The following is a 20,741-nucleotide window of genomic DNA, read 5'->3' as shown; positions in this document are numbered from 1 at the left end:
ACCAATGGATGTGATTCTTTTTTTCTACCTAGCTTAAATCAAATATAATATATATATTAAATTTACATGAGATTTATTTTCGCATGATTTTTGTTCCAGTGCAGCTGCGTGTGTGTTAGCCCGATTGTGGGTGTGCGTGTGCTTGTTCACATACTGTTTGTGTGTGTGCAACTATTTGCGAGGGTGCAACGGCAACAACAAATACCACAACAATTTGTAATGCCGCATCAAAGCGTGAAGAACGTGAACCAGTCAACAGAAGGAGCAATTTCCACCGAGTGTGGATGGTGGGGGGAGGTGGGTGTGTGGTGGCTTGGGGTTTTCCATGGGGTGTGGGGAAGCGGGGGGAGTGCGACTTCATTTAGCCGTCGAGGGGGTGGCACTACACTTTCCACTTGACTGAGCATGCCAAGTGGCTAAATCGGAAAACCCAGAGCTGGGGCTTCGAATACCCTTCTCCCCTCCCCCCTCCCACACACACAAAAAGTGGGTGGACTGGGTGGGTGGCAGACGACTACCGTCTTCCTCTCGCCTGTTTGTCTATAAATTTTAAATGTTTGTGCACGCAACACACAAACAGAAATTAAGTGCAAACTGCCTGGGCAGCAACTTGAACAGTTAAACACAACTTGGACAACTTTGGACACTCATTACCAATGGCCCAAGGCTCCAGCCACATATCTCTGTATATATATTTATATATACTATATATGTTTGTGCCGTTGTGTGACCTTGACATGACGTTGGCCAGTTTGTCGCTCAAGTGGCACTAAATGCCAACAGACGACGACGCCCCAGCAAATTGATGACTCCGAGGAACACAAAAAAAAAAATAAGAACGGAAAGTTCCGCCCAAAAAAAATCAAAGTGCAGAGGAAAAAAAATAAAAAAAATTATCCTGTCAATGACACGAAAAAGAGGGAGGAAAATTGGAAAATTAGTGTACTTCCTCGTAAATCCAATTTGTGATTTAAGGGCAAACTGTGGCATTTTAAATTGAATGGCAGATACTAATAGAATTTCGTATTAAAAGTCAAAATCTGGCCATGAACATGCTCGATTTGGTTTTCTTTGGAAATACCATGCTAATTTTGCATTTAACAAAGAAGTAGTTGGGTAGCCTTTAAAATTACTTTTAAATGTAATCTATGATTATTCTAACTTTCCATATATCCCAAATGCATTTTACACTTATTTTTAAGCCAACTAGAATCTAGAGGCTGACTTTAAAGTGAGCGAAATATTCGTGAAATCAAGCATCCCCAATCAGTTGGCAGCTTTTATCGGCCATCGGCTATCGGATCCCAGCTGGGATTGCATAACATTTGCCAACTCACTCGATTTGACACTTTTCTTGCGTAACTGTCATGTGCAAAAAAAAAAGTAAAAGACCAAAAGGAAAATATAAACCCCGAGAAAAAGCGAAAGAGCAGAAAATATATACGGGTATATATGTTTGTGCGAGCATGTAGGATGAGGATGAGAGACAGGCAGTCAGGGGATTAGAGTCGTCGTCACTAAGCTGCGATCGGGGGTTAAGAGGGGCCCGGGGGCGGCCATCGGGGGTTAAGGGGACCGGGCGGGGGGCCGTTGGGGGGTTAAGAGGAGGCGACGTCAGCGAACGTCAATGCGAATGGCACTCAAAGTGCGAGTAAATCCCATGCCAAAGAGTACGAAACCGAGAACCAGGTGCCAAGTGTATGCACTGCGACAAAGAAGTATTAAGAATAAGTTGAAAGGCAGATATAAAGGGGGAAACTCCTAACTCACTATAAGTCAAAGTTCTGTTTAAAAACTACAGAACTTTGTATATAAAAGAGTCAATCTTCATACAATGGAGTAATAATAAATAAGAGGACTGCATTAGCAGGTGTTCTATACATTATTTTATTTATTACTCTATCACAACCTCCCAGTGTTAAAAATCTATATTAAAAGAGTCAATCTTCATACAATGAAGTAACAATAAATAGGAGGACTGCATTAGCAGGTGTTCTATACATTATTTTATTTATTACTCTATCACAACCTCCCAGTGTACATGTATATCCTGTTCTGTGACAATTCAAATCAGCAACGCACTGACAGGAATTAACCTAATTTTACAGCCAGCAAACTCGAGACTCCCCTCGGATTCCAGCCGATGAATGGGGAGAATGGGTAGAGCCCAAGAGTCCAGGGAACCCAGAATAAAGAACCCAGAATACAGAACCCAGAATGACTATATGGTATATGGTATATATGGGTGTTGGTGAGGCGAACGACTTTCAGAATGCGCTCATGTAGAAAATCCAGCGATCTGTTCCACGTCCATGCCGCATTTTTCATGCCGCACTACGTTGTGCACTTAATAGTTGCCCATAAACACGAACCGAGAAAAAAGGCGAACAGAGGAACGGCACTGAAAAACCAGCTGAAAATGCTGGGGAGCATTCTTCAAGGAGGAGTTGGAGGAAAAACCCCCCTTCGATTTTTCTGCATCGTGAACCACATGATGCAAAACTAATTCGAAATTAATGTGTGTGCGCTTTGTCTACGTCGATTGGTGGTGGCTGCTGTTCCCTGTCGCTTGTTTTTGGTCCTTGGTTCTTGGTCCTTGGTCCTTTAGGGTGGCCCATGCAGCCATCCACCCCCCCACACACCCACACCCACACCCATTGGACTTCCCCCTTTTCCCGTTGCGGATGAGGCAATGACAGGTAGATTCGATGTCCTGACAAAACTATTTACGTGGGGCAATAAAGTTTTTGGGGTGGCGAAAAGTTCACCGGAGAATTTCGATTTTCACCGAACATGATATGGGGTATTTCTAGAGTTGGTCTCTTTCCTTTGTTTTTTGGGGGGGAAAACTCGTTTGAGGTGCCTGGACATGACCTGAATTCAAAAGATTGTAGAGCAAGGCAAGAATGATTTTATAGTCTGAAACTAACCATAAAGTAAAAGAAAGTAAGTTAAAGTATTTTTAAAATTTTTTGGTTTTTTTTTTGGTTTAAGTTGTGGAATAAATTATCAGACAGATAATAAAAATAATTAAAGTTGGGGCAAGAATATTTATAGAGGTTTGTTCTTAATTCTTGTGTTATCATAAGCAATTTGATATGAAAATTTGTTTTAAAATTATATTTAATGTAACTCATACTCATTGGGCTTAATATGAAGCTCTTAAAACAGGTCTTTTGAGGTACTTTCCCTTTCACATTTCCCTGCCATTATAAAGCGGCCTTCAAACGACGATCCACTATATAGTATAGTTCCCATCCAGGGAACAGGTGACACGCCCCACACCCACCCACCCACTCAACCTTTTTCGAGATCTTCTGCAAAGAAGGGAAAATCTATTCAGGACTTGGAAACTGCTGGAAACTGTTGCACTTGACTATGCAAACAGGGCAAGTGGAAAATCGAGAGGGGGTGGCGTCGTGGTGTGGCACAATGATGGATTCATGCCACCAGGCGGCGTCGACGGCGCCTGTTGTTTATTTATGTGCCTGTCCTGCTTGTTTGCCCAATGATTCAGCTTCTGCTCTCAAGGATCTCGGCACTTGTTCGGCATCCTCGACGTCGGATGTGGATGCGGATGCTGATGCGGATGTTTGCCAAAGAAAAACATTAAGAGGGAGGGGGTGGCGGGGAGGGGGGAGTGGGGGCGAAATTCAGAAGGCCACAAGGTTACTGGAAATATTTTTCTAAGCGCGAAATGAGTGTTTGAACTTTTATGGCTGCCGAGGGTTGCTTCAATGGTATAATTGCTATTGCTACAACAACAATTACACACAACAACTGCCGCAGGGTCATTGCGAGGGGTTGAGGGGGTGGGGGGGGGGTGGTGATGGTTAAGAATGTGGGGTGGTTTATCCCCGGTTTTTTCACCCATCGGTTCTGTGGCAATCAAATGAAGTGTTCCTGAATGGTTTTCAAAGTTAATTTGAGTGATGCTCGAGCCAGTTGTTGTTGTTGTTGTTGTTGTTGCTGTTGTTGTTGTTGTTGTTGTCGTTACTGGTACTGACAACCCTCCGCGTGTTTATTAACATGTGTTTACAACAACTTAAAGCGCCCATATGGAATCGAATCGGAAGGCCCAGTACCACGACACCGAACCTTTTGACCAGGGATCTATCCCTGGGTGGTTTCCCATCCAGCTTTAAACCACCACCACCACCCGCCACCCACTTGAGCCACCCAAACCATACGAATCCTTCGAACCACCCAGTAAGCGATGCTGGTAAACACTTGAAATTTCCGTACCGTTTGGCTCTGTCTGCGGGTCAATTGATGAAGGACTTTTATGGCATCCTGCGACACTCGACCAAACGCTCGGAACACTCCACTCCTCGAACTGATTAAGATCTCCTGGGCCAACGCAACCGCTTTTGTGTGGGTCGAGCTTGGGAACCCAGATGGTGGGAAGTTTTTAGATGGAAGACTTTGTTGCTCAGGGTAAATGGGTATTATCTAAAAAAAAAAATACTTTAAAATTTCTTAATATTTTATATTTGTAATATTTTATTACAATTGAAAACATTAAGATACTTTGAAAATACATTTAAGTCACAAATTATTAATTACCAAAATATATCAAAAAATTAATAAATATTTAAAAAACTTACATATGCTCAGAGGAATACATTATTGCATTAAAGCTGCATATATAAAAGCAACTTTAGAGTTAAACTTATCCTCATATTTCGTTTTCTTTTTTGGCCTGTTAAAAAAGTGCAGCTTGTCAGCTCATTTTCTGTACCAGCACAAAAATCTAATTCGAAAGCTACCCCCCACTGACTAACTCACAGTCGTCTGGCGATGATTCCGCATTTGAATCGCTGGAATCTCATCATCATCTCCACTCATCCCATCATACCGACTTCAACTCAACTCATCTCGGGATGCGCTAATCTCTTCACCGCCAGAGCTTCTCCAGAGTCAGTCGATGTGACAGGTGCCAGATGAGACTGGAAGCGCAGCATCGGAGAATCACAGAGCTTCGGATCGTTGGGCAACCCCCTTGGGTTGCATCTGGTGCGGATTAGATTATGCATAATAAAGTGTAATTTATTTCTGGCAACTGTCCCTCGGGGAACGCTCTCTCTCTGTGCCCTTCTTTCAGGTGCTCCCCGAGGCTTTCCGCACAGATTTCCTGAACCCAAAAAACCAAAACTAAACCCTAACCCAAACCCGGTACAATATTTTGAGTGACACGTTTCGAAGCTCGTTTTTCTCTTATCTGGGGCTAAACAGCCGAGCAGAAAGTGAAGAATCGCAATGTGAACGCGTGTCAGCATTTTGCATGGCCCAGAGCTCAAGTCTGCTCCAGAGAACCTTTTGCAGAGATAAGACCCCCGGCCTAATCAACTTATATAGAAATCAGGCGGATGGGGGAGGGGGGACTGCAGTTGACACGTGGCCCGAACACCAGTTAAGGGAGTTATAGTTAGACTACTTAGACCATGAAATGGCGACACGTGACCCCAGTCAGTCAGAGGCAAATAAACCCAATTCCAGCGTCGTTTCGGGCTTAGCCCAGCACAAATATTATTTATTGCAATTGTATTTTAAGTGGAGTGTACTGGGCTAGAGCCCAGCAATTTGTTCAAACGCTTGCCACTCACCCCCCACACTCACATTTCACTCCGATTCTTACAGATTCATTAATGGGTTCGGCCAGCGAAGACGATGACGACGATGATCCGCCGCATTTGCGGGCCACGGCCCTCGGATTGGGCGTACTGGGGCCCAATGGACCCGACTCAGCGGGCGGACCTCTGGGCACGTCGGATATATCAGTACAAAGCATGAGCACCGATAGCAAAAATACCCATGACGATTCCGATCAGGTAAGATCGCCTCGCTGCCGAGGAGCATCATTAACTTGTTTTCCTCGTTTTTCGACCGAGTAATGAATGGAGTGCTACCCTGTAGTTGGCAAGCTATAAGAGTTCTGTTACAATGCATTTCGTTCAAAGCCATTAATAATTGTTTGCCAACACATCCATATAATAAAGTAATAGTAGTGCAATGGCATTACCAAATTTGATTTGAAAATAATTCAATCCATAGATTGTTACATATGCCATCAAATTTGTAGAGCTAATCATATAAACACAAAGTGATTGAGTCTTAAATTTCATTGGTCTGGAGTTAGGACGCTACATTAACTTCACGATCACTCAGCTTAAAGGGTATTTGAATAGTCATCATCATAAGGCAGACAATTCGGGCTTTGATGATCGCTCGGTTAGGTGGCATTGTTGGGGCATCTTACCCCCCACCCTCAATCCTCCACACTCCACACTCGCTTTGATTAATGATTTGCAAACGATTATGAGGCCCGGCATTGTGTGCATTTTACACCACATAACCATCGAATATAACCATCTCGCTCCGTTGCAGGGCTCCTTGGACGGCGATCCGGACGGACGCGGCGATTCCCAGGCGGAGAACAAAAGTCCCGACGATGCCAACGGATCGAAGCGACGCGGTCCGCGCACCACCATCAAGGCCAAGCAGCTGGAGGTGCTGAAGACGGCCTTCAATCAGACGCCGAAGCCGACACGCCACATCAGGGAGCAACTGGCCAAGGAGACCGGCCTGCCCATGCGCGTCATACAGGTGAGTCCGGTCCACCTGGCATCGGGATGCACAATTGATGCAGTCCTAAATGATGATCATGAAAAAACGAATCTATATGGCCCAACTAGCTTTAGATTCCGTTGGACTATGTCAATTAAAATTAGAAATATTTTTGTCAATTCTAGGGTCCAATATTGGGTATATACATTTGCTTCTAAAAATTCAAATATTCGAATGATCATTTTGAAAACTTTATAGCACTTCTGTTGACATGTTCAATTCGAGCCATAAGATCAAGATTACACCTCAAAAGAGAAAATTTCTTGATCATGTTTAAGAAAATTAAGTATTTCTATCAATATAAGCATATGGGAACTCTGAAAACTTAAGGAAACTATTTAGAACTCATAATACTGTTCGGTAATACATATTATATGTGATCCATACTAAAAAAACATTTTTATTTAAATGTAATGTGCAGGCAGGTCAAGTCTTTCACTTGCTTAGATATCCTTCGAATTCAGTCATCTCAGTTTTTCATAACAATATCTTTTAAAACATAATTTCCTTATGAATTCCTTATGATTTGAAGTCAACATATTCCATATAAAACCCATTAAACAGAAATGAATTTAAATTGGTGAAGCCATGGATTTGCTGACATCCATTGAAGAAGGCAAGTGCAACGCGAAGCGGAAGAGTCCGAGATGTTTGGGTTAAGATTCACTTTAACGATTCCATTTCAATAGCTGGCGACTTTGTGTCCATCGCAGTTGCACCAGCGACCTCCAAGTTAGTCGTAGTCTTTGGGTTTCGAATGGCGTGGAGCGGCCCGTCTGCGTTTCATCAGCATAAAAAAGGCATAAATTAAGCGCGCTTTGACTGGCAAATGTTTAAACTAAAGCAAACGCGGTCAACGCCGCAGCCCCCGCCGCTTGAAAAAAACAAAAAAAAAAAGAAATCATAAAAAATAGTCGGACGCGATTTTTCAACGTTCAACGTTGCCGTTGCCGCCTTGCAACGCTTCATTGCTCGGCCAGTAAAAACAACAAACCAAATACAATAAAAATAAAATTAATGTCGGAACGAGGGCGGACGCAGTCGCCATGTGGGCGTGGCAGCGCATTAAGTTCAATGCGCCCAAGAAAAAAAAAAAAAAATTAGCCAACAAAGAGCAATTTGCCAAAAAACAAAAAAAAACGGAATAATAAATGCGCAAAAATTCCAGAAAATTAAAGACCTGCTCTCGTTTTAAATGAGAAGCGCTGAGAAGGGCTCAAAAATGTTAACTAACATGCAATACTACGATTACGGGAAAATTGCAAGAAAATCAGGGCCAGAAGCTTACGTAATGGGATTAGAAAAAGTGCTTAACAAATTGAGGTTATTAAATGGGCGGGCAGAAAGCGCATAGGCATTATCTGGGGGCCTACGATTAATTGAGGAAGTGCTGCTAAGCCAGAAAATTAATTGCAGGTAAGGAGATATAGAAAACCTTTGAAGTATCGCGATCTTGAGTAATAGGATACGGATTATCCGGGAAGTGTGGAAACTATTTTAAAGTCAAAGTTTTCTAATTTGCTATTTTATTTAATTATATATAACTGATTCAAAGTCCACACTTGGTATCCATTATAGATTTTTTTAAATCTTAATAATATAACTATTAAATTGAAGACAAATTGCACATTAATTTTAGGGAAATTCAAATATAGTTGATTATAATTTTCTCAGCAGCACTTCAGCAGATAATAAGAACCTAACTATCCCATCACATTTTCAGTCTAAATTTGTTGCTGACAGATCTCTAAGTTGAAGTCCCTCCCAGTTATTTATTTTTCTAAATTTCAGGGTGCGATCACCTTTTGAATCCTTTCCCATCGTTAAGCAGCTGTTCATTTGACCTGTCAAGGATATCCGCAGCATATGTTCTATACGATCTGACCGCAACAACATCATTATGCTGACTTTTCTTTCGTCTCGCTGGGGCACCTTGCTCGAATTTTCAACAGGTTTTCTAGTCCTACAAATTTTCCGGACCCTCCTTCAGCTGTTGTTTCATTGTTTTTTATGGTTCACCACGCGATCGGAGGCACTCGAAATACCCGAATTCCGATCCCATGAGCACTTAACGGGGACTTTGCTTAAAGATGGGCACGGGTTCGATTCGATTCGGTTTCTGAGCTGTGAGCTCTGGGTTCTGGGTTCTGGGTTCTGGGTTTCGGTCGCTGGCCTTTGATGTGTCATCAGTTACAGTTAAAGGATATTTAGGCGGCATTCGTTTCTTGTCGCTCCTCCCGATTTCCTTCGCTCTTTTTCGAGGCGACAAGTGTGACACAATCAACACCTCTTTGGGGTCCCTCTTCACAACTAAGCGAAAGTGACAAATGCCAACAAGTTGAAGAGGAGGCACCAAACAAATCTTAATCTGACCGAGAATCCGATGGTGAGGAGGAGGGGGTGGAGGGGAGGGTGGGACATCTGTGGGCTGTCAGCGGCAGTTGGAGATACATTTGCATCTTCATTAAGGCTGCACTCTTTACTTTTTTTTTTTTGGTATTCCCTCCACCAAAATCAAGCGTATCGAATGTCCGTGTGTCATACAGATATATAAACATAGATATAGGCAGCTTCCAGCTGACTTCTGGGGAAACAGCTTTGAGTAACTCGATCCCCATCAAAGCGTTGACTTCGGGAGTTCGTCAGCTCATCAAGAGCAGCGGGATGGGAATGGGTTTGGATTTGGGATTGCGACTGGGTTTGGGGAATTACTCTCTCTCTCACTTTGCTTACCCCGCCACAGATGTCAACGAGAAAATTTGTACAACTCTCGGGGCCCATCTTTCTCTTGGGCGCCCGCCCGCTGTGAGTTTTATAATAAATTTTACAACAACAGCAGCAGCAGCAACCTGAGGGCATGACACAAAAACTTCTTAAGAACTTTTGCCGACACACAGGCGGTGGGCGGCAGAGGGGAGTGGGGGGCAATGGTCGCGCCACGGGACAGAAGTTGGGCCCCACGTTGGGCGCCAACACAAACAATATGCCCGTCGTCTCTCCCCTCCCCCTCCCCCAACCCACTCCATCATGGCTTGTCTTGAACTTTGACATAAAAGCAGTGAACTCGGGGGCAGAAGCAAAGCGTAACCACTACGAAATAGATCAAAAACTTGACCAGACCCAACCGACAACTATAGAAGTTCTTTACAATCCAGGTTTCCTTACCCATGTTATGGTAAAGCTTTACCGTCATTAAATTTCAGTTTCGTATCATCTCAGTTTTAAGTTTTATATGAGCTAGGCCTTCAAGCATTATTATTAATCTCAAATCTCAAATATTTCAATATTTTGATAGATGTTGTATTATCTGTACTTATTGAAAAATTTTGTTGTAGTCGCTTACAAGTGGATTTAAATAAGTTTAACATAACAGTTAAAAATGGTAAAATGGTTTTTCTTACTAAATAAAATTGTATAATCTATACTTATCCATAGAAAAGCATTCGGTACTTCTCCTTCATCTTTCAATCGTGTCCCTTAACTATGACAAATGCGTTTCAAATTCTACTGAGAAAGATAAATGTAACTAAGATTTTGGCTTCGCATCTGAGAAACCCACTGCAAATCATTCCCATGAGAAAGGCCATAAAGCATTTGTATAATTGATAGATAGGTGGATATTTCAGCATATCTAAACAACATAACTACCAAAGCCAGACATAAAACCAAATGCGTTTCGAAGAGTTATGGCCACGAATGTCGTATGGGAAGTGACCGAGACAGAAGTCAACCTGTTTCTGGAGGGAGTTGGTGGGGGGAGGGGTCCTCAGAAAGGGGTATATCTAGGGTCAGAGGCGGCTCTTTTTTTTTTGGGTTTCTTTCGCTCCATTTAAGCTTTGAAAAATTATAAACAAATAAACGGATGGAAAGACGGGGGCCAAAATCACACAGTCGACGGAGCGCGAGCGGCAGCTAAACAAATTTTTAATGTGGCATGCGCTGAGCTTGGCGCCAGCGGCTCGAAGATACAAAGATACGCCGATACAGAGATACCCGGTTACTCGAATACCCAAATACTCAGATACTAAGATACACAGATACACAGATGCGGATGCGAGCCGGACATTTGTCAAGTGCTGTCGCGCCGACGTGCAGAGGCGTTTATTTGTCAACAGAAAACATATTCGAGAGCATTTCCAGCCGTGATTTGCATTTGCGTCTGCTCGCCCCTTTTTTTTTTCCACTTCGCTTTATTTATCGTAAGATTTATACTTATTATATATTTTATTTGGTATCAGTCGGAGCGTCGGAAGTTGACAAATTTAGGGGCTTCCATTTGTGTAGAGTTTTCGTTTTCATTTTCATTTTGATTTTGGGTTTTTGTTTTATGGCCAACTAATTAGTCAAAGATCTGAGCTGGGCTTTTATTAATTGAGCGGAAATTGTTTTGATTTCGGTGGGCCAACTGCAAGTTCGGCAACCGCAGAACTTGAAAAGAAACTGTTCCAGTCGGAGATTGAACCATTCACAAGGGGCTAATTTAACGCATTTATTCCAACATGGATTGGTAGTTAAAGTCGGGGCGCCCATGACTCGGCAAATGGTTTCGGAGGGGGTGGGGAAAGGGAGGGAAATTATAATTTCAACAACTCATCAAGTTGCTATTAATTTCAACTGAGGCGCCGGAGCTACCAAAAACGAACCAAAACGGAAAAAAAAAAATGACCGAAAAAGAAAAATAGCCCGAAATCGAAACCCACAAAAGTGCTGGGTCATGCAAGGAGCTCTCCTCCTCAGTAACACCTACTAAACTTTGGGAAAAAAACAAAGGCGAGGGGAACGATCCACCTGAGATCCACAGATGGAGAAAAGAAGAAGTTAATTATCTGTTAACTCTTACTCGAGGCCAATTCACGCCTCACCGAAATCGGTCTGAAGAGGCAAAAACACACTGAGAAACAAGCGGTAGTCATCGATATGTTGACTCGAGGGCGTGACGACAGCCCCTCGATAAATGCAAATCATCTGCGAGTGCTTGAGGTCATCGCAATCATGGCAATCGACATCGGAGGTCTGTCTGTCCGCAAAGGATTGTCTCGATCCCACATCTTCTGTATCCATTACATGGTATTTGCCTGGCTAATAAGCCATATATCATTTTTTTTTTGGGTCGGCCTTCAAGGAGAATAATGAATCGCTCAATCTGTTGGTCAAATGAAAATGTGGTGGATTTTATTTACAATGCATACTCATGAGATAACGATTGTCGATTAAACATATGTTATAGTTTTCGAAAGATATCTAATGACTCCTTTTACCCTTATAAAATGTAGGTTTACATGATTGAATTACCTGCATGTATTGAAATACACGCTTGAATTTAAGAACCTCACAGCTCATCTAATGGTTTAATTTGACTTAAGATTACAATGGTGCCAGAGTCACCACAAAATTCCAGGAAATCCCTTTGATCTTAACCCAGCCCAGATTGTATTAGGTTTTCTTCGGCCTGAGCTTTACTCGCCTTGAATGCCGCCGTTGATTAGCTTTAAAAATTGTTATTGCCGACTTCGTTTGCTACCATTGTGGAAAAGGGCCAACCAAAGTTGCCCCATTGTTTTTGGCAATTAAGCGGATAGTAGCAGCAGGAATAACAACAAACAATAAAAGCAACATGAAAAGGCAATCCAAACAAAATAACAAACAAATCTTGCCGCATCATAGCAAACTAATTTAACAAAATAGCCGAAGAAAAAGGGAGGCTAGAAAATGGTAGCCGCAAAACAATGGGCTAATATGGAATGAAACCGGGCCCAAAGCTCTCGGCTCTCAATCGCAAATCGCAAATCTCCAATCGCACCACAACCAATCATATCAATCAAAGGCAACCAGAAACGTGACACACATTTGGATGCCCCTTTCGAGGAGGATCGCATTAAGATGGAATACATCTATATATATATATATTATTTTATTTTATTTGACCCCTGGCCCACCCCCTCATCGCTCAATCGGCGAAATGAGCAACAAAAAAAGGGGGAGGGGCAGGTGGGAGGCCAAACGCGCTGCCGTTTAACATAATTTGCTATAATTTCCAACACAATGCAGATGGAATGGAAGCGGACGAAGGCTGGAGAGCACACCTCGGTTAACCCTCTGAGACCGACCAGCTCCCTGTTGCACACTGCGAGAAAATCGGATGGAATGGGTTTGCTTACAGGCCAATTTCAAGTTCTATTAAAATCGAAATACTCTTTAAAAATGAAAATGTTTGGAATACATGGCATTTAACATAACAAAATATAGAAGATTATGATAATTCAAATATAATGCATTCCAAATGCATTCTAATGGGAAGTGCTAAAACGAAAGAAAAAAAACTAAAAGTATTTCAGAGCTTATTTCATAATCAGGTCTATCAGATTATAATTACATGGAAAATAATAATATAGATTAAAAGTAAATAAAAACCATGTTGTGACATCTACAAAGAGTCGGACTTTAAAGATCAGAAAATAAAACATATACATTCTTATTTCCAATCTATACATCAATCAAGCACCCGTTTCTCTCAGTGCCCGACTCCACTCACTGCAATAATCATTTTGTTATGTGAGGGATTCGGTTCTCGGGGGCCGACCCCTTGTGATTGCTACCATGGGCCATTATGCTACGTTGTTTGCCCTTTTATGTCAGAGTCTAACCTATAATTTAACTAAATGTTCAAATGTTGCTGGCCGCGTGTTCAACTTAGTTCAGTTTAAGTCCCTCCCCGTCTGCCCCTTCATCCCATTTATTTAAGTCGGAAATTTGTTGAAAGCTCCAAATTGGAAACAAATTTCGGTGCCCAAGTGCGGAAATAAAATATTAGCCGCACATTTTTCAAAATTGCCAACAATTTGCCGCCACAGCAAGAACAAGGAAAATATGTTATGATGATAACCGTAAATGATGCGATTTTGATATATTGTAATATCATATATCCGCATAATAAGCCAGGGGGCATGCCACGAAAAAAAATACGAGAAAAACGGGAAAACGAGTCCAGAACAAAAATTAAAATACACACAAGAACGCATTGGCAGCGCAAAGAAATATATACAACACAGAAAAATATGGAAACCAAATCAAAGGCAAAGGAAAATATTTCTCTCAAATTTATTGCCGAACAAAGTTTTTCACGCCCATTTGCTGTGAGCTAACAAATTTTTGCGTTGAGTAAACTGGAATTTTGATTGGAGATTTTTGCAATGAAGTGCACAAAAGTTTAGAAAAGCCAAATGAAAATATAGAGAACATTTTATAAGAGGAGAAGTTGGAGGTTCTAGAGTTAGAACAGTCTTAAATGATTAAAAAAATCTACTATTGCCAAATTTGGAATGCACAAATTCAAAAAGGTTACATAAGTTTGATATATTATCAATGGTAAATTGTACTTTAATGGACCTAAAAAATGATTATATAAATATATAGTATATGCTAATACACACAAGAATGTATTCAATGATTTAAGATCGTGTTGATCGTTGTTTAAATCTGAAAAATAACACTTGTTATTATAAATGGATTTTTCAATTTTTGAACCACTAAAACCATAAAATTTCGATACTGTCATCTCCACCTTAGTTCTAATATTTCAAAAATATCCTATTTGGTTGGCATTTCTTTGGCTTACCCTTTGGATTTTGCACCTTACTTAATGGACAGGAGCACCGCAAAAAACGATATACCCGTCCCTGTCACCACCACAACCCCCCCTTTTCGCGCTGTGTAACGCCCACATGCAATTGGCATTTTTTGTTTATTTCTGTGTTTTATTTTTGCTCTGCTATTTTCTTTTTGTTGCACTCCATTTGCCATTTGTTGCTGTTTTTCTTTGTGGACGTAACAAAACAATGGGGAAATGTGCCGCAGAGTAAAAAACACAAAGAAATGGAAAAACTAAACTGAGTTGGAAGGAGTAAAAAGAAGAAGAAAAAAAACAGGGAAAACAAATGCAAAACTATTGTAAATGCATATTTTAGTTTGGATTTTTTTTCCAACCAAAAACCCCCCCACCCCTCCACTATTGTTGTTTCTTTTGTTTGGTGTGCATATGAAAATGAAAAATTATGTGACCGCAGGGCCCACAGAGGCAAATATCGCATATGGAAAAATATTGCGAACACTCCGCTCAACTTCAACAGTGGATTCGATGTGGTTTTGTGGGTCGTTCGTGGGTGGTTTTGGATGGTTTTGAATGGTTTTTGGGTGGTTTGGGGGGACCCACCATTTATTTATTGCGCTGCAGTGCTACGTGTAATTGAAATGCGGTGGCAGCTTAGCCGCGTGTTCTGTGGATTCTGGGCTCTTTGTTGGTTTCCCTTTGTGCTTTTTTTTATTTTTCACCGCTTTTGGCTCGCTGCCGGATTGAGTTTTGCCACGTTTACGACGTTATCAAGGTGATTACGCCATGGGTTACGTTACTTTGAGGCAATTTTGCATATGAAAGGCTCTGCACCATGATTGATAAATGGTTTTAAAAAACAGCTTTGGATTCAGTGCTGCCAACAGATAACAAAAACCGAAGTAGATTAGCTTAAAAAGAGCAAAAAGGACCAACAATAATTATAAAACCTGAAAAGACAGGAAGATGTTTTATTTTAATCTCTAAATTAATTATTTCCAATGGCTAAATTAGTTATGTTATGTTATTCTGCGGAAACCTAGGCTATTTAAATATTTGTTCAAAATATTATTATTTAAAGACTTTGATTAACTTTCTAATAAGAAACAAAACAGGAAAAATACAGCTTATAACATTTCAAATATATTCCTGAAAAAAAGACTACATTTTATTTGGTTTTTCAAAAGCTAGGTTTCTAAAACACTTATATATATAAAACCCTTAAGAAACTGAGCCTTGAACAAACGAAATTTGTTCAATTCTACATAACTCACCTCTGCTTTTCCCAATTTGCATGGCCACACAGCTCTTGGCGTGTTCCCATTAGATTTGAGAGTTTCTATTTGTGGAACTCCCCTTCTCCCAGCGGATTATCTTCGTGGCTGTCATAAAGTCACACGCTCCACAGAGAACTCGAGATGGTAACATGGCTCAGGATTGGGATTCGGTATGGTGTATATGCGCTATATGTCTGAGACCCAACTATGCACAGCATGTTACTTCCTTTTGTGTGCATCCTGTTTGCCGACAAAAAAAAAAAAGAATAAAAATAAAAAAATAAGGCGAAAAACCCCTAAGAACAAGCTCCATCTTCGCTTCATTTTGCGGTTCTTGGTTTCCTTTCGCGTTCTCAGGCCCCGAAAAAGGCTTTTCTAGCGAAATTCGCTGCGCCGCCGAATGTGTCAGTTTATAAATGTGAAATGTGAAGGGCCCCCCGACTTGACTTGTATGCACGTCTAGTCCCCGGCCCCGAAGTTCGAGTTCATAAATTCAAATGAACTGCAGAACGGCGCTCATCATTAAAATTCACGCTCAAATTGCCTCCTAAGATTCTCGGCCAACAGCTGCACTGGGTCGCAAAAGGCGAAAAAGCCACCACAGAATCTAAGCCCAATTCATTGGAAACTATTTGCCAAAAAAGCTGAAAATGAAAAAAACCCAAAACAAAACAAAAAAAAAAATTAAAAACGGTGCGCAAAGACATAAATCAAAAAGTTTCATTGAGAAAAATATATAAAACCAGGAGAAAATCAAAAAAGTTGCAGCAGATCATTAAAAGAGCGTCCCATATATGAATATTAAAAGAGCAGGCCCCAAAAAAAAAAAAAAAAAGAAAATAACAAAAAAAAAAAGGGGGGGAAATAAAAAGGATGGGAATAACAAACGAGGGACAAAGGATCGGCGGAGAGCGGACCCGAAAGGTGCCACTAAAACTTTTGAAATATGTTTTTATTTTATAACTTTGCATGCTGGGCACGGTGCTTCTGGAGCACCCGGAACGTAAGCCCAAGACCCGCGGAACCCAAGAGCCCAAGAGCTCGAGAGCCGAAAACCCACAGCCAGAACGTCGTAAAAATGGCATCGCATCGAAGTCTGCGGAGACGCGTCTTCTGTCTTGGGTATTCTGTCTTCTGCCTTCTGTCTTCGGTCTCCTGTCTTCAGTCTTCGGGACCTGGTGGAGTGGGGAATGGGGCTAATTTTGCGACGGCCGCCCGGTGCGGCGGTAGCATCAATGCAAAAAAGCCACAGCCGCCACCAGAAAACGAATCAGAATCTACAGAGCCAGAAGAATCGCCGGGCAGCAACAATTAGACATGCGCCTCCATAAACCGATGCACCGAGCCATAAGATACCCAAAGAAAACCATATATTTCCCAGCGGAAGTCCACCCGAATTTGTTTCCAATTTGTAGAATTAACAACTAATAGTAGTATTATACTGTGACACAGTTTTATAGTGTGTAATATTTGTGATTTTTATTTATATCTTATACCCCTTTTGTCTCAAATACAGTTTAATTACCCTATTTAAATAAGATGATGGACATTTTAATTGCACACTTTACTAAATGTTTTACTCTTTGCTGACCCAATTCCAGGTGTGGTTCCAAAACAAACGGTCGAAGGAGCGACGCATGAAGCAGATCACCAGCATGGGACGTCCGCCCTTCTTCGGCGGCGCCCGCAAAATGAGGGGCTTCCCCATGAACCTCTCCCCCGGCGGATTGGATGACGGCCCCGGCTTCCCCTACTTCGCGACGGACGCCAAGTTCGAGTTCGGCTACGGCGGACCCTTCCACCCGCACGACGGACCCTACTTCCCCGGACACCCCGGCGGACCGATGCCGTTCAATGCGCCAGGTGAGAAGCGTTCATTTGGGGAGCTTTAAACATGTTATGGAATTAAACTGTTTCCAGAGGATAAAGCATAAGTTCCCAGAAAAATATATTATTTCTATAGTATCTATTCAAAAGAACTAGTGGGACAATTGAATATGATTTTATTTAGGTCTTGAAATTGGAAACATACATATATTCCAATTGCAAGTGAATTATTTTCAAGTATAGAAAATTATATGACAAAATGATATCCTAATTATAAATATAACAAAAATAATAACATTAAAGAAATGGAAATATTAAGTTATTGGCTAAATGTATACATATGTTGTAAATATTGGGATGTTCTACTTTAATGTTATAAATGCAAATCAAAGAAACTCAGAAACTTTATAAAAATAACAAAGATGTTTGCTTTAACCCCAAGGTGTTTGAAAAAAATTTTTTAATAAAAAAATCGCCTCTTAAATACATAAAAAGTTATATAAATTACAAATTTTAATAAACTTTGTTTATTTATTGGAAAATCATTTACAAAGCATAGTTTAAAATTGAATAACTAGAACTATAACTAAATAGGAAACACTTTAAAATTAATAGAAATAGCGCAGGAACTATTTAAAAATATATATAAACATATATTTCATCGAAAACTAACTCCCCCTCTCAACGTTTAACCCCCAGGTGGCCCCATGGACCACAGCGGACCCATTCCGATGGTGAACGAGTTCGGACTGACGCCGGAGGCGACGTTCCTGGGGCAGGCGGGCGGTCCGCCGATGCAGCTGCAGTCGGCCGTCGGACCGCCTCCGCCGCCGCCGCCGCCGAGCGCCGAGCACTTGATGGCGGCCGCAGCAGCGGTGGCGCAGCAACAGGCGGCGCAACAGCAGCAGCAGCAGCAGAATGCGCAACAAGCGGCGAATCAGACGCAGCAGCAGCAGCAACAAAATGGCCCCCGCACCAATTCGCCGGAGTTCATGAGCTCGGCGAATTTCAGCGAACCGCAGAATATGCAAAATGAAGGGCTCGTTTGGTAATACGATACGTAATACAATACCACGTAACGTAACGTAACGTACGGCAATGTGAAGAGAGAGAGAGTGAAATGAATCTATTCATCGTTATGTTGCCGGAGAGAGAGGGAGAGAGAGAGGGAGAGAGAATTTCTGTTAAACCAGTCGCTGTTAAAACCTTTAACATTTAGTTTTTTCTCTATTGCTCTAGTGCCGTCTCGCTCTTGCCAAAGGCTAAGCCCCACCCCCTCTGCTACGTTTTGTTTTTGTTATACTTTATTATTATTATTATTATTATAACTGTGCTATTTTTTGTATTTCAATTCGGCGCCAAAATATTTGTAAATTATAAAACTAAACAAAAAAAACTCAAAATAGACAAAGAAAATCTCTCTTAAATGTATAAAAAAAAAAACAAACAAACAAATAATGGGCGCTGCACATAGTAAACAATTTTTTTAAAAACAACAAAAAAAAACAAAAGAAAAACTCTAAAAAAATTATATTAAAAGCAAACACTAAACGTCTTGTCTGTAATTAAAACAAAAAATACTATTTATGTGTATCAGTGTATAAAAACAAAATGCAAAAATCTGTAGTCTTAAAAACAGAAATATCTGCATAAAGAGAATTTTTTTGTAAATTAGCACATTTTATTCGTAACTCTAAAACTTGTTTATTTTTTGCCAGCATTTTTTGACGAAAAACTTTTTTTTTTTATATTATTACACGTAACATATGGATATATATTATAATCGTTGTCTAACAACATAAACGTAACTAGGCATGTACTAGGTCCTAAGTCTAAATAAACCAGATATTATATATACAAGAGCTATATACGGCAGCACACACGTACACGGCAAAAAAAACAACACATAGCAAACTAAACTAAACTATTTTTTTTTTTTTGTGGTCTTAGAACTTAAGCGAACGTAATTTATTATAAACAAATGGATAAAAAATGAATGGAGGAGCAGGAGAAAGCAGAAAAATGCTAAAACTAATTGTAAACCTAGAAAAGGATGACACCTAAACAAAATTACACATATATATAAAAGGTATATGAAAATAAATATATGAATTTCCAATTATAATGATATAGCAGCGAAAAAAACGAGAGAAAAATCCCCCAGCTAACAATTTTGATTATTATTATGATGATGCGAATTATTATTATTATTGTAAAAAGTATTTAGTGTTAGCATAATGCGTAAGTTTATTAAAGAACCGAAACAACAACCACAACACAAACAACTAAATCCTTATATTCATCAAGCGATTAAAAATAAAATGTGCAAAAGAAACAGCAACAAAGGCGAATTATAATAATGGCTAAAAAGTGTGGGAAAAGCGATAAAAAGCGGCAGAGAAGTTCGCATAGGAATGAAGCGCAGCAAAAGGCGGGAAAATCAATAATAAATAAACACAAATTGTTAACAAAACCTAAATAAAAAGCAAAACGATGAAGAGCAACAAACAAAAAACGGAAATGAAAGAAACATTTGATGAGAAAAAATATATATAAAATAAAAAAAAATTAAACAAAATCTTGTCTTTGACTTTGGAACAACAAAATATTATGCGGTGAGTTTTCTGGGCCTATTTACAGAACAAATTTAATTTGTATTATCTTGAAAAAGGGATAACACGTTCTGCAGATGGCTATGCGTTTATCAAGAATATCAATACAAAATTCTTAAGTGAATTTCATAATTCTGAGACTTAAAAAACAGGTTTGTATTTTGTAGGTATTTTGAGCAAAACAGGGCAAATAATGGTCTTAATACAGAATTTCATTTCTCGTTTCTACCAAAAACGTAGCAATTTTTCGCAAAATTATAGTATTTTGCCCATAACAATGAAAATAATAGTCCAATAATGGAATGTCATACCTTGTAGAACTTCTAATAAAATATCTATTCAATTTGCATTCAAATCTGGCAATTTATATTTTTTGACCATTTTTGCGAAAAAACGTGAAGGTACCCCTTACAAAAAATACGAAAATTTGCCAAAAAAAAATTTGTCTAAGAGTGATGAAAGTTGTTAGATTCGATCATGAGCTGCACAAAACACTTAGTCTTTTAGCTGTGCGGCATATTTTGGCCGTGTTACAACCAAAAAATGCTTAAAAAACTCGTTTTTTTTATGATAAGTCCTAATTCAGATTTTCTATAAAAAAATGTCCAAATTTTTCCCCCAAAAAAACGTGATTTGAAATGGGTTAAGCTTACAAATAGTTGTGGTTTAGAAGACTCAAATGATTTTAATAGAACTTAAATATTCATTTATCTGAATAAAGCTTATAAATTATTCATTCGTGTTATCCTATTTCGACGTTGGTTATAACGTACTTAATAGGGTATACATCTT

The 20,741-nt window shown here is 40.1% G+C and overlaps 1 protein-coding gene across 2 annotated transcripts in view; it reads left to right on the top strand.

Annotated features, from left to right (window-relative positions):
* LOC108048510 (LIM/homeobox protein Lhx1) overlaps positions 1-18,695 on the top strand; it is a 56,896-nt gene extending 38,201 nt beyond the window's left edge. For both annotated transcript variants that reach the window (XM_017129243.2, XM_017129244.2), the window contains 4 exons: positions 5,641-5,831; positions 6,388-6,606; positions 17,112-17,373; positions 18,037-18,695. In XM_017129243.2, the coding sequence (XP_016984732.1) occupies positions 5,641-5,831; positions 6,388-6,606; positions 17,112-17,373; positions 18,037-18,389 (1,025 nt within the window). In that variant the 3' untranslated portion in view covers positions 18,390-18,695. The remainder of the gene's footprint in view (positions 1-5,640; positions 5,832-6,387; positions 6,607-17,111; positions 17,374-18,036) is intronic.
* Positions 18,696-20,741: the final 2,046 nt, after the last annotated feature.

This window comes from Drosophila rhopaloa, unplaced genomic scaffold (assembly GCF_018152115.1).
Source record: "Drosophila rhopaloa isolate 14029-0021.01 unplaced genomic scaffold, ASM1815211v1 contig_3, whole genome shotgun sequence".
Classification (NCBI taxonomy): domain Eukaryota; kingdom Metazoa; phylum Arthropoda; class Insecta; order Diptera; family Drosophilidae; genus Drosophila; species Drosophila rhopaloa.
This window is presented reverse-complemented; position numbering and strand designations above follow the sequence as displayed.